The sequence below is a fragment of the Miniopterus schreibersii genome (genome assembly GCF_964146895.1).
Source record: "Miniopterus schreibersii genome assembly, chromosome: 2".
Taxonomy (NCBI): Eukaryota; Metazoa; Chordata; class Mammalia; order Chiroptera; family Miniopteridae; genus Miniopterus; species Miniopterus schreibersii.
This window is the reverse complement of record NC_138102.1, coordinates 154,606,775-154,632,020: the sequence shown is the minus strand read 5'-3', so window position 1 is coordinate 154,632,020 and position 25,246 is coordinate 154,606,775. Positions and strand designations below refer to the sequence as shown.

The 25,246-nt window shown below is 44.0% G+C and overlaps 1 protein-coding gene across 3 annotated transcripts; it reads right to left on the bottom strand.

Moving 5' to 3' along the window:
* Positions 1–9,501: 9,501 nt before the first annotated feature.
* Positions 9,502–21,090, bottom strand: PTHLH (parathyroid hormone like hormone). 3 transcript variants are annotated; one of them, XM_081129265.1, is made up of 5 exons: positions 21,013–21,090; positions 20,403–20,617; positions 19,731–19,853; positions 13,650–14,057; positions 9,502–9,976 (listed from the first exon to the last, which is right to left on the bottom strand). In XM_081129265.1, exons 3-5 carry the CDS (start codon positions 19,829–19,831, stop codon positions 9,967–9,969), a joined length of 519 nt encoding a protein of 172 aa, XP_080985391.1. In that variant the 5' UTR covers positions 19,832–19,853; positions 20,403–20,617; positions 21,013–21,090; the 3' UTR covers positions 9,502–9,966. The 3 variants fall into 3 exon arrangements, with proteins under 3 accessions (XP_080985391.1, XP_080985390.1, XP_080985389.1); XM_081129264.1 differs by lacking the exon at positions 21,013–21,090 and having other exon boundaries at positions 20,194–20,589; XM_081129263.1 differs by lacking the exon at positions 21,013–21,090 and having other exon boundaries at positions 20,047–20,412.
* Positions 21,091–25,246: the final 4,156 nt, after the last annotated feature.

Below are 25,246 nucleotides of genomic sequence, written 5' to 3'. Positions count from 1 at the left end.
TGATGGATCAGTAAATTGCATTCTAAGTAGGCTGAGGATGGTTATATTCAGGGTTTTTCTTTTGTTGAACCGAGAATCCAAATCTGATGCTATAAGGGAACTATTCATTGCCAACAAAAGAGAAGCTAATTGCTGGCCACCTCAATAGTTATTTTCCTCTCTAGTCTTCCCCAACATAGCATATGGCTTCCCTTCTATATAAATATTTAAAATACTTATTGATTTGAAGAGGCACCCCTTGTTGGCTCATTTTCCTTGGTCTCGATTCCTCCATTTAGTATTGTGCTACAGGAGCATGTGAGTGGGGCTCTGTGATGGTTAATTTTGTGTGTCACCTTAACTGGGACATAGGGTGCCCATATATTGGTTAAACATTATTTCTGTGTGTGTCTAGGAGGGTGTTTCTGGATGAGATTAACCTTTGAATTGGTAGATTGAGTCAAGCAGATTGCCCTCCTCAATGTGGGTGGGCCTCACCCCATCTGTTGAAGGCCTGAATAGAATAAAAGTCTGAGTAAGAAAGAATTTTTTTCTCCCTGCTTGACTGTCTTTGGGCTGGGATACTGGTCTTCTCCTGCTGTCAGACTTGGACTGGAACTTACACCATTAGCTTTCCTGGTTCTAATGCCTTTGATCTCAGAATGGAGCTGTGCAATCAGTTCTCTTGGTTCTTCAGCTTGCTGACCGTAGATCTTGGACTTAACCTCCATAATCATGTGAGCCCATTCCACACAGTAAATCAATCTTGCTCTCTCTCTCAATCAGAGAAGTCAGGCTTGTTTTTCAGAACCCTTGTAGATCCAAGTGATAGAACCTAATCGAACTAGTTTAAGAAAAAAGAGATTGTTCCTTCTCTATCTCCCTCTACTAACTAAAAACATTAGGGATGGGTGAATCCAGGACACAGCATGATGTCAAGTTTATCTTTTTTCCTTCTCTTGGCTCTGCTTTTCTTTGTAAGTTGGCTTGTTTACCTCCTATCCTGGACGCTTTCTTCAGGCAGCTGGGGGAGATGATGAACACAAGAAAAACATAGACATTTTTCTTACAGCTCAAAGATTGCAAGGGAAGCAAGACTATCATTCCCCTACTGCTCAGCAGAAAGGTCCAGGGAAAATATGATTGGCCATTCTTGTTCATGTGCTCATTTCTAAGCCAGTCATTATAATCAAGGATAATGGAGTTCTCTGTTTGACCAACTTTAGGTCATTTGCCTACTTGTGGACTAGGAGGTTGTGTTAACCCTCCTGTCCCCCCAGAACACATGGAATGGAAAATGGAAATAGGACACATTGCTCAAGTTCTCTTGCTGGTGTTACAAGAGAATTTTTTAAAAATTATAACTCTGGTACAGATATATAAATGAACATGTGTTAAAGGGTTATTCTACTCACTACCCAATGAGAGGACCAGACAAATGTTATAACATATTCAGAAAAGAAACTCAGCAGGGATATTGAAATAAATATGCAAATGGAGACAGCATTATTTTTTCCAAAGAGTGGGGGAGAAGTTGATTGGATGTCTCTCAGACAGGACAAAATTATAGGCAAGAATTATTTCGCATCACTGTCAGTTACCTAACAAGTCACAGGATTGTAAAACTCCCACAGAATCAGAACCTGATAACCCAGAGGAGTTGCCTCAAAATCTAGTTGCATAGTTTTCAACAGGAAGCACAAGTATTTTCCCTCCACGGGGCAGACAACCAACATGTGTTCACTAAACAAGGGTGGTAGTATTTGAAGGAGAAATATTTTCTCCTTCTAATTCCAGGTGGTACCAGCAGAAAGCTTACCTAAGTTCGATTGCGGTAGGTAACCTATTGATTCCCTGAAATACGGACTGTGCCCCAATTGTCTCTGTGTCCTCCGGGCTTAACACATGAGAAATGTTTATTAAGTGTGTGGAATGAATGTTGAATAGGGCACCTGCTCTGTGGACTTTCTCTGGAACAATAGAAAAGCATCCCTACTAGAGCTCTTAGTTCTCAGCTAGCAGAAAAGCCTTGCAATTTTACCACTACAAAATACATTGCATGTATTAAAAACATTAGAAGTTTGAATTTTTATTATAGATCACCCAAGTTGAATTGGTTCTGCATAGAAATTATTTCTGTGGTCGTTGGCTACAGTCACACTAAATAAGCATGAAGGATTAGTATTTTTGTTGCCGTTATAACGACAGTAAAAGATGATAGAAACTATCTGGGATTTGCATTAAGCTACAGTCCATGTTGAATAGAAAGAAATGCAACTTGCAGCTCCTATGAGTAACATGTTTCCAGGGACCCAGTCACTCCCAACTAACAAGATACGTATTTACAAGCCAATAGGCTGCTGGAAGGCTAACCCTCAAAGAAAAACAAATTCAATAGGAAATAATGGCTAAAACATATAGGGACTAAGAAAAGATAAAATAAGCGACTGCAGATTCAGCAGGGGATCCAGAAAGACCGAGTAGAATACTAACTGCAGGCCCAACAATCCGATCAGTTTAACACACACGGTCTGTTTTTATTTTTAAGCTAATTGACTTGACTGTGACACCATAGGAGGAGGCGACATCAGGACGGTCAGACGACCAGCACAATAGTTACCCATGAGAGAAGACAGAGTTTAATCTGCCTTTAGTCCCACAGGGTAGCCTTCATTGCTTGAGCATATGAATCGATGTGATTCTTGGAAAACGTGGGACAAGGAGAACTGTAGTGAGAACTATAGCCAAGTGGAGGGACATGGTCTTAATAGTCTAGCATAGTAAAAGGTAAAAATATCTTTTTTCCCTTATTTGGTGAGTCAGTAAAGTATGTGCAGCCATTACCCTAAGACTTGTGTGTTCCTTTGGGCAATAAAATATATATTTAGTTGTATATATTTTTAAAAAACTTTACTCAGTGTCAAAGGAGGGACAGCTTTGAGCAGGGCAGGGCTCCTCATCATTAAATCAAGAGCTATAAAAATGGGAGAGTATGTTTGAACTGAAAGTGTAGGGAGTTTCAGACTCCCCAAGGGAAATGTGGGGAGAATTCAAGAGGCTTCCACAGCGGGTGCTTTCGACACCAAGTCAAGCCAGCACCTCCAGGAGCTGGTGTGTTCATCCCCCTCCAGCACCTCCAGGAGCTGGTGTGTTCATCCCCCCCCCAGCACCTCCAGGAGCTGGTGTGTTCATCCCCCCCCCCAGCACCTCCAGGAGCTGGTGTGTTCATCCCCCCCCAGCACCTCCAGGAGCTGGTGTGTCCATCCCCCCCCCCAGCACCTCCAGGAGCTGGTGTGTCCATCTCCCCCCCAGCACCTCCAGGAGCTGGTGTGTTCATCCCCCCCAGCACCTCCAGGAGCTGGTGTGTTCATCCCCCCCAGCACCTCCAGGAGCTGGTGTGTTCATCCCCCCCAGCACCTCCAGGAGCTGGTGTGTTCATCCCCCTCCCCGCCCAGCACCTCCAGGAGCTGGTGTGTTCATCCCCCTCCCCCCCCAGCACCTCCAGGAGCTGGTGTGTTCATTCCCCCTCCCCCCCTCCCCCTCCTCCCCGATTTCTAAATGGAAAGATGTGCAACTAACATCAGGCCTGGCTCGCTCTCTGCACAGCGCCCTCCCGTGATGGGTGGCATTCTTTTGCCCCAAATCAAGTGGATCTCAATGGAAACCTTTTCTTTCTTCATTTCCACGCAATTTAAACAAATAAGTGACCGACAAGCACCCCAGAGATGAAAAACCCATGGAAAAGAGACGAGGAGGGCACACTCCTCCTGCGCGCCTGTGTGGGCGGCGTGTGGAGGCGCCCGCAGAGCGGGCACGCACATCTGTTAGCTGGGGAAATAATTAACTGCTGAAATTATTTCTGACTGCTAAATGAAGGAGTGAAACTGCTCTGCCCTGGCCAAGTGTTCACACAGAAAATCAGCATCCTCCAGGGAGCGGGGGGAGGCAGAGGGAGACTTGGAAAAACTGAATATTGGAGTTTTGGAGCAGGTTGAGAGGTAGCAGGAGGGAAAAGATTTCATCTCTGAGGTGGTCCCATTTTAAATATGTTTTAGGCTTCTTACAGAAAGTGGCTCTCTGTATACGTTTACACACCCGCCTGCCAGCCAGCACTCCCTCGCCCCCCTCGGCCCCCCTCTGCCACCCTCTTTTAAAGCAACAGCTGCTCATTCATGGGACTGTGCAAACACCTGGGCTTCTTGGCCGTGTGTGTGTGTGTGTGTGTGTGTGTGTGTGTGTGTGTCTGGGAGAGAGAGGGCACACTTTATGAGCTTTGTGGAGTATAAGGCCGTAGTCATGACTTGGAAGATGCCTTGAAGGACAGAAGCTCGTAAAACGATGTTCTCAAGGGAGAGCAGAGAGTGGAGCAAAATAGGATTGTCTCAGACCTCCGATTTTACCGAACTCACCGAAAGCAAGGGAAAATAGTTTTGTTTAAGAGACGTTTGTTCTGAACCAAACCTTACTGCGGCGGTCGCAGCTGTGGCCCACGGAGCACAGACTCAGGAGGCAGGTGAGGCTCGCTTTGAGTCCTGTCTCTGCTGCGTCACCAGCTGTGTGACCTCGGGCGCGCCGTCTAATCTAAGGCAAAGCTGCATCGTCTGTAAAATGGGGACAAATCCTTCCTACCTCAGGGGATGCTTGCAAGGATCAAATGAGAGAGAGTGCAAATTAGGCTAGTGCACCCCGTGAATAACAAGCTCACAGAAAACAGTAACTATTACCTCTGTTGTATGTTGGCTTGGTGTTATGCTAACTTGCTCTTTCCGACATACTAGTTGTTGTAATGTTATAAAATGTGGTTCTGAAATAATATTTCCAATTCTTGAGGAAGAGGGCAATTAAGAATCTCTCACTGTGTCATCTGAAGAGAAAAAATTCTCCTTGAGAAAACACGCCTGCTCCCTAGCTTCTGTCACCCATGGACAGCCATGACACACTCTTTAGGATGTAGTTTCGTACTCTGCAGTGACTCCAGGGTTCTGCTAGGACTCACGATGGACGGAAGAGTAATGTGAGTAGAGAGTTACTGAACCCAGTGTGGCACGGTTTGTTATGATTTTGCATTTATTTCGTAGAACATGAAACTCAACAGAGCCACTTCCCAGCACTTTTTCAATGACAACCCAGTGAGCTTGGACCATCAATTGCCTTGTTCAAATGGAAGATGGATGAACGATTTTGCTTTTCAGACCCCAAAGCAATGCAGATTTGGCAAAGGGTAGGACTCGCCATTAAAACAAATCCATTTTTCAGGGGTGACACATTTAGTGTTTATTCCAATTTGTAAATGTCTTCTAGGTTGGAGGAAAATGTAAGGAAATTCCCTAGGAGATGTTTTGAAATTTAATTAAAATGCAGTTTGAAGACATATCCCTCGTGCTTTGCACTTGTAAATGTGAGCGTATCGGGAACTTCCACAGAGATGTGAAGGCCCTCATCCTGATGTTGGGCAGCTGGGGCTGGGAACTGTGTACATTAATCTTCTGACAAAATCGCAGTGTGCCTCTTTTGCACAACCGGGCCCTGTGGGTAACTTCTGTGCAGTGTATTCATAGGAAGAAAACCTGATATTTTAAATTCTCCTCCCTTCCTCTGGGAGGTTGCTGTATACCCAACACAAACCCTTGCTTCTTACTTACAGGGCTGGAAAAGTTCCCATTAAACCAGGGGCTGAAACACAAAGGGCACTCTGGTGAACCGTTTAGATAACTTGGAGCTGTTATTCTGCAAGCTTCTTGTTATTGGAGTAAGAGAATGGCCTGGCCCGGGAGTCTGAAGTACTCAACACCTCTGGCAGACTTTTTGCTTAACTCTGCTTTTCGGTTGATTCATCCAAAACTGAAAGAGTCTTTAAATTCTGTTCAAGTATTTAGTGAGCACCTGCTATATACTAATGCTGTGATCCAGTGTTGGGTGGTACATGTTCAATAAGACAAGGCTCCTGCCCTTGAGAGGTTCACAAAATAATTAGGGAAGTAACGTTGGTAACTTGGAAGGAAGAGTACTGTTCTTAAGGAGTTAACCCCAGGACACGTGATAATGTACTTTATTGAAGTAATACCTTTAGACTTTGGAAACTTAGTTGCTGTCTGTGTTTAATACTGCCTCTGAAATGCTCAATAGAGTCCTTAGGAGTAACTTACCACATGGCAGCATTTTGCTAATTATATAATGGAATCTTTGATAAGAGTCTTGTTCTTAACACCTTCTGAGTTATTAAATAAAGGAAGTGCTTAGAATGTTTTTGACCCTTAATTTAAGGAAGGAATGATGGCTATGCTGGGGACATCCTGGGAACACTTAGAACTCTCAATAAAAGTATACCTTGTTATCCCTGGCGGGTGTGGCTCGGGGGATTGGGTGTCATCCCGATCACCGAAAGGTTGCTGGTTCGATTCCCAGTCAGGGTGCGTGCCAGGGTTGCAGGCTCCGTCCCTGACAGGGGGCGTGCAGGAGGCAGCCCTCAATGTTTCACGCTCATATCGGTGTTTCTCTCTCTCTCTCTCTCTCTCTCTCCCCCATTCCTCCTTCCCCTCTCTCTAAAAGAAATCATAGCAAAACAAAAATATACAGTGTTAAAAATAAAGTGCACTCTGTTTATGGAAGATAAACCCTCTGAGTTTCAACATATTGTTTCTGTCCACAGCTGGTTCTGTTTTTCCATGAACTTTGTGGCCAAAGGGAAAAAGAGCAGTTAAACTGTAAGATACTTTAGAATTAAACTTTAAATTCTCCTAAAGTTAATACCTTGTGACAATGTATTTCAGAATTTCTTACAAAACTCATTGACTATGTTATTTAAGCACCACAGACATCTACTTAACCATATTTCAGTATTTAATGAGCTCTCTAAGATAAAATCGAAGTAATACTTAACTTTGTTCTCTTGTTGGATTCATTATATAGTGTATTGGAAAGAGCTGTTTGATTTTATAAAGACTGATTCTCTTTGTCCTTGTATGGTAGACACAGAAAGCTTAATAGGTGCTTTGCTCAACTGGTACCCAGAACATCAAGGTATACGTTTATGCTTTCTGCCAAGGAAAGCTTCAGTTTCTCCATACCTCTCTGATGCTGCCTCCATTCCAAACTAATGTTTGTAACATGGAAGGGAGGTACCAATATTGACTTTAAATATTTTCAGGACCAATAATGTCAACACTGACCTTGGTTCGTGTCTTCATGTAGCCCCGACTACATCAGCTGCATTATAAGCACAGTACTTTAAATTGCACCTGTTTTACAATGATGGCTACGAAAATACAGGAGAAATGAATGGGGTTTTCGCATTTAAGTATCACTGCTTGTCCTTTGGAGTTGGACTCCATGGTATCCTAAAATATATATTAGGTGTCTAATGAAATACCCAACTTCTGTCCGAATAAAACCTGAGGAAGGTAATAGTAAGTTAGCAGATTCCATTTCATTTTCTTAATCGCAGAATTCTTAGTCCAACTTGCTTTTATGCTTCATAAACATTACTTAAGTAAAGGATGAGCCATAATCACTTAGATTGTAATTTGTTAGGAGTTTATTTACATTTAAACACTGATTATCTTAAATCATGTGTTTCAGTTTTTCTATCATAGAAAATGACAAGTTCATTAAAAAAAAGTCACATTTTTTCCCAAAGTTTTTTTGCTTCCTTCATCTTTTCACTCCATCTCTCATCCTGCGATTTGGCGCCTTAGCATTGCTGGAGGCCCAGGCTATGATTAAAGGCAGTCACTGCATTAATAATGCTTTGGTGAGGATTGCCAACTGTAAGTCCCATGTTCCCTCTTTCCCCTTTTCTTTCAGGAATGGGCCATTTGTGAGGAAAACCTTAGAAGATGGCTTGAACCTGATGCTGCCTTGCTTCAACATCCAAGTATTTACTTAGCTAGGGTTTTTAAAAAATATATTCTTCATGTGGACAACTTACAAGGATTTGGTGCAATCTTAAGATTTAGAGTTTCTGATGGGGTTTTGCAAAATGTGGTTATATCTGGTTTTTAAAGACACTCCAGCCTAGTTGCTTTACATGGGTTTGGTGTATTGGCCTTAAACTTCTGAATATTCCTTAGATGTAAAAACCATCTCCAAAAAATTCGTAAGTGAAGCTAAGCACAAATTCTCATATTTCTTACTAATGTAGGTTCAAAATTCTTACCCAAATATAGTAAGATGGGTCCTGTTTTAAGGCTATGAGACTCAAATAAAAATATGAGTAAGTTTGCCAGGCCGGTGTGGCTCAGTGATTGAGCATCAACCTAGGATCCAGGAGATCGCGGTTCGATTCCTGGTCGGGGCACATGCCCGGGTTGCGGCTCCATCCCCGGTGGGCGGGGTGCAGGAGGCAGCCGATCAATGACTCTCTCATCATTCATGTTTCCAACTCTCTCTCCCTCTCCCTTCCTCCTTCTGAAATCAATAAAGATATATTTAAATATATAAGTTCAATGTTAGAATGTTCCTTCCCTTAACATTATCCCTCTCACATCCGGCTCAGACTAATCTCTCCGTTATTTTTTCCTTTTTAAAATGTTCACAGATTTTTGTCCATGTCACAGTTTCGTGACTGCAGTGTTTAGTTATTTCATGGATATGAATGTGTCAACTGCGCACTGGAATGAGGGTCTTGAGGGCAGGTACAGCATTTGGCTTCTTGTGCCTCCCCCAAACATCCTGCAAATATCTGCCAGGATATTGGGCATAGACACAATGCTTCCTGAATGTTCGATTGCCTGATCCCGAGGCTTTTTGTTGCGTTGTGTTGTATTTGTCTGATGTGTTGTAAGCGGTAGAGAGTTAAAGAAAAAAAAAAAATTCTGTGCAAGGAAAGATGTTTGCGTTTTCATCTGAACGGAGAGGTAGGAACAAGTAGGATGACACTCAGAATGGAACAGGGGTTGCATGTCACGCTCGCCCCTGCGGTTTGCAACCGTGGGCCCTGGAGCTGTGGTGCCCCAGGAAAGCAGTCTTCACCCCGAAGGCTTTATGAGTTGTCACATTTCTCCCAAACGGGAGTCGCTCTCCTTTCTCTTGTAGGAAACATTAATAGGAAAAATGTCCAAGTGGCTCTTTTATGCTTGTTGTTGTTGCAAATAAGAGCAAGCTCTCATAAATTAAACTTTACATTGGTTAAAATCACCCTTGTCCTTAAAGTTCCTGATCTGTCCCCCCCCCCGCCCCACTTTTTTTTTTCCAGCTCTGGCTGACTCTCTGGATTAAGTGTCATTAATCTTTTCTCCTGACTTCTCTCTGTTGTTTTTTTCTGCCCTCTCCCGTCTTTACTTCAAATTGGACGTACTTCATGAAATGACGTCTAGGTAGTTCAGCTGTTCTATTGAATTGAACTTAAAATTTTGGATGAAGTACGTTTTAAGTGATTTTAAACTTAAAGCTAATGTGAAAATGTTGGAATTTGTACCAATACAAACATATTAAACTTAAAGCCATATCAAATCCGTGTAAAGTTACATTGTGTCCCTTCTATTAGAAATCTTAAAGGCTATAATTCACTTTCTGAGTCATGATGTAATTTAGGTTATATTTTATTAGACATTTTTTACAAATTTAAAATACTGCTATTTTTACATGCACAGAGGAAAAATCAGTTTGGATAATTATATTTAGGCATTCATGAAAATCAACCACAAAATAGAGACACTTTATTGTGTCATTTATCAACATACTTGATATGTATATCTAAAGTGCATTATGTTACAAAAAAATATAGAAATTCAGCAGCACCAAGATACATTTACAAAATAAATACATCAGTTGACAAAATAAATTATGGTAAATGTGATAATAATAATTGGATTAGCCTTGGAAAAAATATTCACAATGACCAATGTGCAGTTTCATAGAGCAATGAGGGAGACCGTTTTATTCCAATGCATTTACAGTATTTACAGACAATAAATATTTCTAATACTTTCCATATGTTCACTATTACAGAATTCTGTAATATGTCTTCTGAAGGTCTTTGCAAAAATTTCAATGCCTCCTGAAAAGAGAGGGAAGAGAAAGAAGGAGAGAAAATAGGTTAATTATCCTTACAAATGCAGAGACATAAAATAAAGGGTATAAATTAAGGAACATAGAATCACATAGAAAGAAATCTTGGGGCTTTTTGTAAATATCTCTTATAATAGGTGACTGTGGGGTCCACCTGAATCTCTAGAACTGCTGCTACAGTATTTAATCCAATCAAATGGTCAGTGTAGTGCAGAAAGAGACAGGCTGGCATTTCTAATATACTCTGTCAGGAAAAAGACCCTGTGAGATTTTCCAAGGCTGCCAGTTGGCGAGTTTGGGAAGAGAAGGCACACATTTGAGAACCTGGAAATCAGGCTAGGTTGTGCAATCCATCATCAAATACACCTTGCTTAGAAGTTTATTCCCCAGTGATGCCTGATGTAGGTGATCCACAGGTGTCCTATTTTTCCGATCCCTTGCTAAGATAACGGCTGTTGTGAGGGTAATCAAAAGTGTGTAATGGGATAAATGTTGGAAGGATGCATAATTAAACAGAGTATATTTGTTTAATGATTTGATGACATTTGTCATTTTCTTTTTTAAAAGTATGTCTTTATTGATTTCAGAGAGAAGAAGGGAGATGGAGAGAGAGAGAGAAACATCAGTGATGAGAGAGTCATTGATCGGCTGCCTCCTGCACGCCCCCCACTGGGGACTGAGCCCGAAACCCGGGCATGTGCCCTGACCGGGAACCACACCAGCCAGGCGACATCTGTCATTTTCTTAACTGTTCTTAAACACTAATGACTGAAACTATTATTGGAATTTAGTTTTTGAAGCCAAAATTAAGATAGACTTATTTGTTTCTCATTTTGTTGTTGTTGTTCTTGTTGTTTTTAAATGAATCTTGCATTAGAAACTGGGAAAGCCTATTTTAAATTAGAGAAAAGTAACCAATTGATTTAAAAGCATAAAATAGCACAAGCAAGGAGGGAACGAATAGCATTTTGAACAATTATTTTCTCAGAGGGGAAGAAAGACGAAAAGGAACAAATTAAAGGACCAAGGGAAAGATCATTTAATTATATTTTACACTGCCCGGCCAGTGTGCTTATTGTCCTTCCTTTTGATGTCCCTTTAACAAAGGCATGTACTGGAATAGCCAAAGAAAACCTATAACATGACCTAAGACTATGCGTGTATGTTTATTATATGTGTGTGTGATGCTTCAGAGTCCTGGCTCTTTTGAATACTGAAAAGCTTTTATATTATTTCTAAATCAGTATTTACCAAGACAGAACATATGTTCTCAATGAAATGAGTCCTACTGTATCTGGATATATTATTTGTAACATAAAAATTTGCGAAGTTTAAAGCTCTATATTTCCCATAGAATGGTCCATGAAGAGAAGCCAGAGTTTTAGCACAGCAGTTTCTGTTAAGAACTAAGATATGTCTTATAATAAAGTTCATATTTGCCACCTCAGGCCTCTCAGATCATCAGATCATAGTGCAGAGACTACAGAGAGGATGGTAATAAAAGTTTGGCTGCTTAAAATCTTTAAAATTGTTATTCTGAAAAGATTCTATTTGTACTACAAAATTTACATGGCCCCATATGTTCTCATCAATACACTTCTACATTTCCCCCACTCTTCCCTGCACCTCTGCTGGGCTGTATTGGGAGAGTGCCAACATCTGGCTGCCAAACAAACAGTGCTTTCCATGAACGCTCCTCACAACCAGGGGATAGAAAGGAGAAGCAGAAACATTCTATTTCTCTCAGGCCTGGGTCTGGATTTGATTAGGCCACTGCCTAATTTTTACTAGATCTACTTTAACTTAAGGATAGCTTTGGAATAAGAATTGACGAGTGCTGATTTTCATTAATTCTCTGGATACTTAAGAGCATTGCAAATTTTAAATGCATAAAATCCATCAAAAAGTATGTATACTTCTGTGTTCAAAATAAACACACACACACACACACACACATATATTTAGAGAAAGTAAGACAATGGATAAAAATAGGTTCTGGCAATAGAGTCCTTGCTTTAGTTATAAATGAGTACAGTTAGGATCATATCTTATAATACACTGAATATCAGCACCGAGCCAACATTTATAAGGTCTGTAACCCCTTACAGATCCATTGGACACTAGCAGAATAGGTCATTCACTGTGCTAAAGATTTCACTAGTGCCACTGCCCACTGATCACTGAAGCTGTACTACTTGTCCAATATAATTATCCTTTCATATGCTATTTAGTGATGGGTTATGTCGACTTAAAGAGAGAAGTGATGGTAAATAGGTTCAAACTCCCCTTTGAAACATCACTCTGTGGTCCTATCTCTAGTCAGAGTAAAGAAGTGAAGGAACAGGGGACTCCTTAAATAATGAGATCATTAGCTGCATATGATGCATTCGTGTGTTGTTTTCCTCTTTCTTCAAACCCCATAGAAGAGCTAAGGTATTTGGCTCTGAAAAGTAAGAAACAAAAAATATCCTAATAGTGGAAATGCACAGATCAGGAGGCAGCGCTAACAGCAGTGGCCTAAGAGCCAGGAAACGGGGAAACAAATGCAGTTCTGAGGACGACCCGTCCCACTACCCCAGCTCCCAGCACTGCTCGGGCCCTCTCACCACAGAGTGCCTTGGTTTTCTAGTTTATAAAATGAGATTAATATTTGCCCGTTTTTTGTTTTTGTTTTTGCCTCAGATGAACAGACACCGATATAGATAGAACGAACAATCAGAACCATGTCTAAAAGCGTCAAAACAACAAGTTGCAATTTATTGAGTTTTTACTATATGACATTTAACCCATGTAATCTCACTTAATCTTTATCCAACCCAGTGAGGTCGGTACAATTATTTTTATTTCAGAGAAGAGGAAAGTGAGTCTTAGAAAGACCAAGTAACTTATCCAAGGTTGTGAACTTGAATGTTCAGACCCAAAATGTAAAGCTAAGGTATTTGGCTCTGAAGTCTGTGAGTGTCATTACTACCTGCATCTGTGAGCTAATAAACAAGCCACAGAGATGTGAAGTTTTATTATTCTTATTGTAATACTCTAGAAAAACTATTTCCACTTGCCAGTGGACAAACAGATACCCTTCCCAAGCCAATCCTTAAAAATTTTCAGAAATCATGGTTTTTTTCCTTTATAAGCTGGTAGAAACCAGAATTAAATTTAATTAAATACATTTAAAGTGTGTGTTTAAAATTTTAATTTATTTAAATAAATATAAATTTAAAATCTAATTAAACCTAATGAAATACAAATGTGAATGTCTCAGGATTGTTTATGGTAAGATACTGTTCTATAGTTTTTGTAGATCATACCAAGGCCTTCTATGCTCTTCCTGAAGTGAGACAAATAAAAAGAAATGAAACTCGACCAAGGAAGTTTGCTAAGGGGTGTGTGTGTGGGTGGGGGGGGCACTTCTCTAGCAAATAATGAAGGTGATCAGGAGCTTCTGAAGCTTGAACAAGAATGAGATTCTTTAGTGGAGCCCTGAAAGGTCGGCGTTGGGAGCGCGAAGATGGAGAGAAAGCGTTGTGAAGGCCCTGGGTGTGTTCTGGGGGCAGGAGGACACTGCTGTAAGTCAGGCAATATTCTGAGTCATCTTGGTTTTGCAAGGTTTCAACTGTGGAGTGAGTGATGGGGGCAGGGGCTCGGGAGGGCGGGTCAGTTACCGGGAATTGAGCTCCAGCGATGCGGCGGCGCCGTCGGACGGGTGGTGCCCCTCGAGGCCGGAGGCCGGCCCGGCCGCGCGAGTCCGCCGCTTCTTCTTCTCCTGCTCCTTGCGTTTGCCGGGCTTGCCTTTCTTCTTCTTGCCGGGCGTCTTCAGTGGCTGCTCCTTGTAGGTCTCCACCTTGTTGGTTTCCTGAGTCAGGTATCTGCCCTCGTCGTCGGACCCGAATCGGACGGGGTGGTTCTTGGTGTTGGGGGCGGGCTTGGAGTTGGGGGAGACCTCGGAGGTAGTTCTGATCTCGGCCGTGTGGATTTCCGCGATCAGGTTGTGCAGGAAGAATCGCCGCCGCAGGTCCTGGATGGACTTGCCCTTGTCATGGAGGAGCTGGTGTTCAGACACGGCTCTCTTGCTGTAAGGGGGCGATTGCAGGGGAGAAAGCAAGCGGGGACATTTTAGCTGCTGGTGGAATCCACCCAGACGGGAGGAAGGCCCTTCCGTTCCCCAGGCGCCGCCACAGGGCACAGGCCGCCAGGGGTGCCAGCCCGGGAGCGGGCAGGGCCGCGGAAAGGCAGCTGGCGCCTGGCTCAGGGTGCCGGCTCTGCCACTCGCTCGGTCTGTGACCTTGGTGAGAACACAGGCATTCTTGGGCCTCCGGGGTCCCGTCTGTTCCAAAGAAATGGGTCAGATTCTGTGATTCCTATGCTCCCTTCTCCGTTTAAATGATTCAGTTATTCTCAGAAATGGACAGAAACCACTGAACTGCTTTTCATATTTTTCAGAGCTATGCCGGGGAAATAAATCCAGAGGTCCTAGCCTGGGAAATAAAACGGAGGCTGATTTTACCTGAGTACTTGCCTCAGGTGTGTGTGTGCCCACGCACATGTGCACACACACACACACACACACCACTGCTCCCCCATTAAGAAAATAATCATACTGAATCTCAAAGAACAGCAAGCTGTAAGAGTAAAAGCAAACAAAGACTGAAGGGTAAAGTGAGCAGTGAAGCCTGTCTAGGAAACCACCTAACAGACTGAATTTTAACATGTTAGACTACAGGCTACCAAGAACCTGTATTTGAAGGCCAACTGTCAGAGAAAACATGCATAATTTTCTGTAAAGTAGTGGGTGGTCTATTTAAAATGGGTTTCTTTGTGTGTTTAAATTTTGTGAGATCATTTTATTTCTTCTGTGCGTTTTTTTTATTTATTTAGAATTTCAGAGAGTATTATCCTTAGTCCTTAGTTAAGAGATTCATTTTTTTTCTACTTGTTCTTTGTCTTAAAAGTATCTCTTCAAACAAATATGCTATGATTTTTCTACGTAAACAACAATCTCATAAAAATATAGTGAAAAAGAATAAACTAATTTGCTATCAGTCTTTTTAGATGATACCCTGGCTCTTGCTTAAACATCCACCCATGAATTCTTTTATTAGTCTGTATATGTATATTATTAAACATATTTAAGGAGGACATACATTAATCAGTCATATTAACTCTGCCTATTTCTACCATTGAAATAAACTTCTGAAATAAACTTTTGAAAACTTCATTTTCAAAAGTCTCTGAGGATATTTCACAGGGCTACATCCTGTGTATGCTCACTTTCCTGGCACAGTGGTATCAGAGTCCCTTATTGCTTTCACTAGGACAACTTCTTTAACTCCTCAAAGAAATACGACAATAATAAAGCACTGTCCTCATTTTTACCGATGGGGAAAGTGAGGTTCAGAGAGAGAGAAAACGCCTCACCTTTGCCCATACAATGAAACCAGGCTGAGCCCAGGTTCCACAAATGAGTTCTTTTGATTTAAACCCAAATTGCTTTTTACCTTCCTCAACTCTTTCTCCTGCTGAGGCTGAAGTGTATGTTGAGGAAACAAGAAAAAAAGGGCACAGAGTGAAAAACCTGTGATGGGAGCCAGGACAACGGGCAGATGGGCAGCAATCTATCACTTTGCTTGAAGACCAAGCTTATTGCCCCAAGAAGTCCATTTTCAAGAACTAGGATACCTAGAGTTTGGATTTTCACTGAGGGGAGGAGAGTCACATTGTGAAGCAAAGGGTAAAACATGAAAAAAAACACTCATTATTTCTCTGGATCTTACAGCTAGAATGCCAGCTTCCTTTTAGTATTTCAGTGTGTGGACTGACTTTAAGCCATGTAGCTTGTTCAAAAAAGACATGACTTAATGGAAAGGAATTTAACAGGAGCCCGGTTTAAATGAGGCATGAAGGAGTCTCTCTTCCTTTTCGAAGGTGCCACATGTGACTAGATTAAAATTCACTTACTTTGTGGCAATAGTTAGTATTCTGGAAACTTTTAATAATCTACAAATTTGAGGCTTTGGTACAACATATTTATAACCTCTAATAACATTTTTAAAGAATAGGACTGATATAATTGTATATTTCATAAGTATTGCAGTCTAGTAAGTATCTTTTAGCAAAATGTCACATTAAATAGTTCTTAACCAATGATCATTCATAGTATTCGGAGATTTTATTTCTTTCTCAATTCCTGGCAGATATCCACCCCATCTGTACTGTTCTCCAAATGTATAATACAACCCATTCTAGCTTAACCTGAAACCAAAACTTTTAATGGTTGGTCTGATCTAATCAAGCCACATTGCTCATGCCCCCTCTGACTGGCATATATGCCTGTCATTTTGGCCAGCCTGTCAACTGTGAGTCACAGTGCCCTCCTAATTCAAGTGCTGCACTTTCCCAGGATAGTTCTCATGGGAAAAGGAGTGATCATTCTGTTCTTCTCTTGTATAAAAAGCCTACAATATGGCACGACTCTGTCCAGTTTAAAATAGAACATCTCTTGTGAGGTACAAAACTTCCTTTCTGCCTTTTAGGAGTAATTGTTAATATATTAGGAAACGCAGACTTTCTTAAATGCTAAATCTGAAATACTGTTACATAATTTACTTAGTAATTCGAAGACTTCTGTATTTAAACTATTGTGAAGAATGAATTTCTAACTGGTGATCTGCATTAGAGGATCAGGAACGTAGCAGTATCTTTATTGTTAACAAGCAATAAGGTCCATAGAGTGTTCTATTTCTTTTCAAAATAAGACATAAACTGACACAAGGATAAAGGACTAGTCTGTACAAACCAGATATACGTCGGTAGTGAGTAATATGTTCAAGTTAAGGAGGATTTCAGTTTAGATGATTCTGAAATATTTAAGTTATAAATATGGCCCCAATAATAGTCTGCTACTCTACATGTCTGTAAACATCACATAGCACAGTGGTTCACACAGAACTTATTACATACCTAAGCTCCAACATGGAAAAACAGTATGTCGTGTTCATGGTCCCCTTGGATTAAAAAATTGTAAAAATGTGGGGAAACTGCTTAACATAGATAACTCTAAATTCAATAAAAATATAGCTGCTTTAAAGAAAAATCACCCTCAGGGGAGTTTTCAGGGAAGATTACATTTCGAAGGAGCTATCAAGGAACACAGGGAGTAAACAGAGGGATGGAAATCGCTTTCCAGCACAGGGAGAAGCAACATGCTTGTGCTGATGCTCGGCTCCTAAACAAGGAGTCTGGGCTTGAGAAGAAAAGTTCTGTGCTACAAGGAAGAGTCAGGGTTAGGGTGTTCGAGTTGAGATGATTCACCAGAAGTCCCTTCCAACCCAAATGACTCAGTCGAAAGTTATGCTTTTCATTAAATGGAACAGACCCAGTCTGGGTCCCCAGCAAATCAGCCAATGATGTTTGAGGTTTCTGAATCCATTGGGGTGCCCTCTCTAACTTAAACACAAAGGCTGCCACCTGCAGCAAGCCATGCTTATCTGGACGATAACACCCACAGACCTCGCTTTCCAACCTCCAACTTACTCATGCTCTAGCTTCATTAATTAAAGTCTTTTGGATTCACAGGTCCAAAAGTTTCACAGACCTGCATTGCCTCTTTTGCATGGCTTGACAGGTAGTGTTATTGTAGTAGTTTCCTCTCCTTTAAAAGTTAGCCCCTAGTTAGAAAAACACCCAAAGCAATTTCCCTAATACTTGGTGTGAAAAGTAACTGGGGAGTAACATGGTTTGATTGTATGTTAAAATTTCTTTCAAGAAACTAGGTTGACTTAGCATAATAGAAGACTAATGTTTTGTTTTACTGTTACTTGGCAGCAATGCAAAAATAATGACTTGTTTTTTAAACTCCGTTTGGCTCTAATAATTTGATGAAACAGCTTCATCTACTGATGATTTCAGCCTCCATGAAAAACCATGGCTGTAATGTGATGATCTATTAGCCATTAATTATAAGAATGTTCTGTGGTAGGTTTATAACCATCTGCTCAGTGTGAGTGTTTGACTACAATATTATATTTCACCCACAAACAAAACTATAACAGAGTCATTGGCTGCTAAATGGTTTTTTGGGTGTGTGTGTTGTTTTTTTTTAATGTGTATTTTGCAAGGTGCAACAACAACAAAAAGATTTAAAAATAGCCTTTACGACAATTAGCACTATCTTAATGCCATAACTGTGGACTTAATCATGGCCCATTTACTGTTTCTCAAAAGAGAAAACAGGTATTTCTTAAGCAACTTTAAAGAAAAATTGGCTGGGTTCCAAGACAGTATTTCTTGGCCAAATAAATACAGTATTTAAGTGTGCTTTTAAAAATTCATTCTTAAAAAAAAATTCACTCTTCATCTATATTTATATATGGATGTTAAGTAAAAGAATTTAATACAAGTCTCAAAATGAGCAAAAAGTCTGAAGACAATTTTCAGAAATACATCAACAAAACGTTGATTCGAAGAATACAATGCAGCTTTATCTTCAGCACAATGTTCTACACAATTTGCCTTAGGAAATTCATAATAGATTTTCACTTTGGTGCCAAGGTTCAGACATGTCTAAAGTAATTTCATTTAAGCATTTTCTGCTCTAATAATAATAGACCAAGGGCACATATAAAACGGTTGCCTTTTTGTACACCTTTGGGAATTTACAAGGAAGCACCATGAACCTGATTGTAAATATTAGATATTGCTATTTTTACTGTTAGCGTAAAAGTTCTCCTTAATTCTTTCTCCAGAGGCAAAGTCTTCTCAGTTCTCAAACTTTATGGTTTTCTCATCCTGAACACTGAGTCTGCAGCTTAAAGCTGCCCAAAGACAGTGATACACACATTAATGAACTGCTAGGTCCAACAGATTATGAAGATAGTATTACTCTACCACTCTTCCATCTTTCCGTCAGACAACATAGTGGTATTTATCTGGTGCACTCAGATGTACGATTATTTTAAAGTCAAAATTATCCTTAAAGGAATCACCAAATGGGAATGCCAAAAATACAAGTTTTTAGTCTATACATTGCAAGTATGTGTCCAGATTAAAGAACTGTTAGCAATAATTCCGAGAAAAAAAAAAAGCCTCCACACCTAATACCCATTTTGGAATCAAGCGCTCCAGCGTTGCTGAACTGTATCAGTACTAAAGTTGGAATTGTGCCATTGCAAAGTTGTTACTACTTTCTTATATAATATGCCTTCATTATGTAATGTGGTCCCATTTTATATGCCTAAAATTATGTCATTCATAATAAAATTAGACGTAAGGCTTTTGCTTTTCACACACCAATTGCCACCCACATTCAGTATGCAGAGCAGTGCTCACAGACAAATGCGCTCCCCTGGACCCCTCAGCTTCCTCTGGGATTCCTCGGGGTTTCAAAACCTTCCCAGGTCCTGAAAGTAAGTAACCTTTTTCTTTCACTAGAGTCAGACAATCTTTGCCTAGAGAAGATTCTGTAAAAAAAAAAAAAAAAAAACCCTAACAAACAAAAAACGCTCCCTCTTATGGAAACTCACATAAACTGTGTCTCTTGCCTGTCTCTGCCGGAGGGTCCCCAGTTCTCGCGCTGGGTTTGAGGACCCGGGCTCAGCGCCCCCCGGCTACCTGCCGGATCCCCCAGCTCTCTAATCCGGGCGAAGAGCATCACCGCCCGCCCCGAGCCCCGGCAGCGCCCCAGCCTGGCTCCCGCCCCACCGCCTCCCCAGCCGTCTCCCGGCGCCCCGGGGAGGCCGGGCACTTACAGCCGGCGGCCGAGCTCCTGCGCCGAGCGCCCGCAGGAGGGCACCGCGTAGCTCAGCAGGAACACCGCGACGCTCCACTGCTGCACCAGCCGCCGCAGCATCGTCTCCGCTCGCCCTCGGGACCTGCGGCGGAAGGCAGAGGGGCGCCCGGGGTCAGTCCCGAATCTCCATCTCCCCCAACGACCCCGCTCCCCCTTTGAGCCTGATCGCACATCGTCTCTTCAACATCAAGGGCATCTCCCAAGTTGCAAAGAAAGAAAGAAAGAAAAAACCCACACAAAACAAAAAACTTTCTCTGAAGCCTCTCAGCACTTACTTATTTAGGAACCAGCTACTCCAACTGTGCTTTTGCCAAACCACACAGGCAAAAAGGGACCAGAGAGGGAAATAAAAAAATAAGAAAATAAAAATCAGAGGCGCTTCCTCTGAAATAAGAACGAAAATGAAATAGTTTTATACGTGCATCAGCGATGCGCAGCGAGCGTGTTTACACGTCTCCCATAGCAATGTCTGCTCGGTCCGCCGGCGCGGCTCCGGGATCGCGGAGCGGGCGCACCCTCCTAAAGAGAGAAAGTTCCCTCCTCCCAAGTCAGCTTCTTTGCGAACCAGGCCGTCTCGTTCCAGAGCCACTTGCAGGGAGACCCACATATATACACATAGCTGTCTGTCTACCTCCTCTGGTGGGCTGGCTGCTTCCGGAAAGCTGACTCCACACGCCCTGAGAACAAGCCCGCCGCGCGCGCCGTCGGTCGGGAGGGCCAGGTGGCGCGAGGGCGGGCGAGGGGCGGCGGCCGGGTCGGCGGGCGGGAGGCGCGCTGGCCGCGCGGCGCAGGTTGGAGGCGAGTTGCAAGGCGAGCGGAGGAATGTTCACACGCTCCCAGGCAAACCTGCGGAGAAGTGAGCCAGTCGCAAAGAGGTGGCGCCCTAGGAACGCGCGCGGGGCGAGCGAGGGCGCGGGGGGCGGAGGGGGGGGGCGGCCGGGGGCGGCGACCGGCGGCCGGAGCTGGGGGGCCCCCGCCGGCCCCAAGCGAGCGAAGGGGAGCCCTGAGCTGGGAACCGACTGCAAGCGAACGAGCTCCCCGCCTCCCGCCCCGCCGCCCCCGAGGCTGCCCGGAGCTGCGCCGAGCCCCACCCCGAGCGCCAGCCCGGCCGCGCCATCCCGGAGTCCGGCGCGTGGGCGGATTCGCTCAACCCCTCTGGGTCCCGCCGGCCCCCGACTGCCTGGCGGATCTGCCATCCGAGGTCCCCGAGGGTGTGCGGACCGCCCCGGGCAGCCACTGACCTCGGCGCACCGCAGCAGCCGGGGCCGCCGGGGGCGATGGACAAGCAGGAGGCCAGGCAGCCGGGGGCAGAGGGAGTGTGGGCGCCGCGAATCCTCGGCGGGGAGGTCGCGGGGCCGTTGGGCCCGTGGCTTTAAAGAGCCCTAAACCCGCCTGGAAGCTCGGGGAGGGAGATGGGTACCCTAGTTTCTGGCCCTTCCCGGGACTAGCTGAATGGGAAGGGTCGGCGAGGGAGGGGGGCATCCTTCGCTTAGGAAAGGAAAAAACGGTTTCAGACTTCATTCCGGTCCAGATTACATTTCTTGCTGTCTCACAACAGCTGAGGGCATCTGGAGCGCGTCCAAGAAAACTGGCGCACACCAGGAGACCCCCTTTTGAAAGACGGAGGGGAGCCGACCCTCCTGGGGAGCGCACAGGGCCCTTGCGCCCACGTCCGGCGTCTATCGCGCGCTTTCCGGGATAACCTGCTCTGTCGCCCCCGCGCCCCCCCCCCCACCCCCAGCCCCCGGTTACATATTCTAGGGTGAGTCTATCCGTGTGTCGCTTCAACACGCGGATGCAGCGAAACTACCCTGGTGTGTTGCTCTGCCTCGGAGAGGCGAAGGGAAAGCGGAGGGGGTTCTTCCCCGAGCTATTGGGCGGGGAGGAAAGACGGCTCCGAATTACTGGGCAGTGCCGTCTAGGAAGGATTGCAGCGGATGTGAACGCCCTCCAAAGAGTTCTTCTATCTTCCTGAAATGAAATGACCGCGGGTGGTTGGGAACCATTCAAGGGATGTTTGTCTTCTAGACAGACAACCCTACTGGGAGCTTTCATTACTCTCTGGAAGGCTAGTGTGACTTAGAGATTTCAGACCCTCACGGGAGCCTGACCTTTATCAAGCCTGGCTTGCAGGCTGATGCTCCACAGATTTACCGAGGGTGAGTGAAACAGCGCCCTCTCACCGGCCCGCGCTCATCTCGGTTCCCTTACCCCTTTGGAAACTGCAGCTAGCCAGCAGTTAACCTTTGCTGCTTGGTTTGTCTGGGCAGGGGAGGTCTCCCCTTCTCAGAAGCTGCTCTCTCACTTGATTACTTTAAACTTCATACTTTAAAAAACTTGGCTTCCTCCCACGAAGAAGAAAAAAAAAAGTCGCTGGGAATTTCCACAATTTCCCTTGAAAGTTAAAGAATTTATAAATGTTAGACCTGTTTGCATGGCATGAAAAGACAAAGTAACAGCACTCAAAAATGTCAACCTTTGAACCTCTAACACTTTCTGATTTATATTAAATTCTTTCCAAAAAGACGCAGGAGCCTTAAAGTAATCCTTAGATCTGAAGGGGGAAATCTGTAAAAAGGCAAATCACAAATGAGCCATTTAATACTTGCAAGTTGTTTGACATTAAAGCGATAATATTTGCTTCCACAATAAAAAGGAAAGAAAAGAAAACCCAAAGGTACTTAGCCAAGTTTCAAACTAGCCAGGATTTGGAAAGTCAGCCCTCCCCCAATAAAGGTTAAAACAAAGATTGAAAATATTAAATCACTTTGCTATAAGTGAGTTCATTATACTCCCAGAACATTATAAAGACTGACATCAATAGACCCCTTTGATTTATGTTGCTTTTTCTACTAATTAAACAAAATTGACCTCCTCTCTCTCCTTTCTTCCCCCCTCCCACTCACTTTTCTGGTGTTAATGGCAAAACATCTATCAAATATTTTTAGAATTTCCTCTCCCCCACAAAACGAGAAAGTATAGACACAGGGAAAATAGTCTTTATATATTCAAATGCCAAAGTTTCCTTATAATACTTCACCTTTTTCTTGATTTACAGTTTCTGGTCTTCTGGCCAAAGGAGGAAGATCTTCTCAGCAGTCTGTTCCAGAAGTAATTTTTGTTTGCTCTTTAAAAAAGTAAAATTAAATCTTAAATGAATTTTTAAAACTTCCCATGAGGAGTCTTTTCTGTTCCTACCAAAGGCAATTACTAGAAAGCTGGAAAGCAGGCACCTGCCCTGCTCGTTACTTTCAGCAGGGACTCTCCTCAATATATACCTGGGGCCCTGCCTTTTTGCCTTTCTGAAAAGGGCCTTTTCTGACATCATACTCTAGTTCCCGCTATAACTGAGTAGCCTCTAGGATAATGCTGAGGACATGGGAATGCAAATGACGTGACTCCACCCTGGAAGGCCTTTTTCCTCTCTCCCTCTCTTTTTTTTTTTTTTGCTTAGGACTAGAACAGGTGCCAATAGATGCTGAATGTTCACTTAGGCCTTGCTATCACGTAAATGCATGTTAGCAAATAGGGGGATTTGGAGGCCTGTCTAGCGTCTGAAGTATCCCATGCGAAGACAATTTAGCATTGTGGGAGCTGCACTTACATGAAAGGCTAGTCCAATTTTGAGAAAGATTTTCTAAAATTTTAAGTGCACTTTTTACACTGAAATTCATGTTTAAATAGCTGGTTGATGTGTATCTCCAGGGATATCTCCTCTAGCAATTTAGGAAAACAAGCACTTAGGTTTAGCTTTTTCATCTTTCTCCCCCTTTTCCCCCTCAGCCCCAAGAACAAGGAAACAAACCTGCAAATCAGAAAAGTACCGATGGCTCTTAGTGCACCTGGGCTTAGAAAGTCCCTTATCTCGTTACCAATATGCACCCAGACTTAACATTTGCCAATCCGTAGCTCCAAGCGATCGTTCTTAAGTCCTACAAAACCAAACAACTAAACTCATCCCTCCTCGGCTCTGAACGTCTTCTTTGTGTACGTAGAGACGGGTGCATAATTAGCTCAGGTAAAGTTATCTTTTGACTCTGTTAAAATGAATTCCAAATCACTTACTTGCCTGGACTGAGACGTGAGAGGAGGCTGTTGCCAGCGGACCCCAAGGTAGCAAAAAAAAAAAAAAAAAAAGGGGGTGGTGGTGGTGGTGTAATACCTTTAAATCCCAAGTAGGGGTAGGAAAGGGTGTGTTTCATTGTTAAATGTCTGTAGTTAGGTGAGGGTAAGACTGAAACAGGATCTCCATTATCCAGGACCAGGACTGGCTGCTGGTATCTGGACACTGACTCCCCGAGAAGCACCTGGATGTGCATCAGTCTCATTGGGAACGTGGGTCTCGCACCGGCCTCCCCCTTCCCTTCTTCCCGGGCAATGCTCAGCTTTCCCCAAACAGGACCAGAAAGCCCAGCCGTGAGGCAGGTCCCCCCCCTTCCCCCCAGAGACCTAGGCTAGTGCGAGATGAGAAGGTCTTTAGGAAATGGGGGTCTCTAAGGACCAGTTCTCCAAGGTCCAGCACCAAAACCCCAAGAGCCTCAAAACGTTTGAAGAGTAGTTTTCTCTCCTGGCCAGGGCCTGAAGGGGTGTGTGTGTGTGTGTGTGTGTGTGTGTGTGTGTGAGAGAGAGAGAGACAGAGAGAGAGAGAGAGAGAGAGAGAGAGACAGAGAGAGAGACAGAGAGAGACAGAGAGAGAGAGAGAGAGACAGAGAGAGAGACAGAGAGAGAGAGAATGGATGTGGAGCCCCTGAGTCCTGATTTCCTGGACTGCTGCCGACCCAGTGCCCTCGGCGGGGCCGAGCTCTTGGCTCCCTGAAGTAGGCAGCTCTGGACTTGTTCGAGACCACAGGGCGAGTTGCAAGTCCCACCTGGCTCGGAGGACAGCTCCTCAAACTAGACCCAATCCCTGGCGGTGCCAAGAGGCCCTCCCGGCTGAGGACCGGCTCCCGGGAGGGGACTCCTCCTTTCTAACGGTTGGAGCCCTGGCTGTCTGGAAGGCGCTGCCCCTGGAGTTGCTGCGCCCCGGGGAACTCTTACCCCCCTAGCACCACTCTCCACCTGGGCAAAGCCAGCCAGTTCACCGTCTGCCCCCAAGGCAGCACCCAGGCTAGGGTGCCCATCCTCCCAGGCAGAAGGCGCCCAGGCGCACTCCTAGCCGGGGCTCTGTGTCTGTTTCGCTTTGCGGTCGTGGTTACGGCGTCTGCGGGCCCTGCTGCGGGTCCTGGGATTTGCGTCAGAAATCAGGCCTCGGGACAGAAAACGTGAAAGCTGCGTGCGCCCTCCCCGGGGTCCCCTGGACTCGCGGCGCCGCTGCCACAGGAAGGGGAGGCTCGTGTCTCTTAGCGCAGGGGGTTCAGGGTCTTGGAAGAGGCATGAGCGCGACAGGACGATCTTTATCAGCCCCCCACCTCCCACTACAGACTTGGGTCGCCCTTTGCGGATACGGATACGATTCCCAAGGAAGACGCGGGCCTG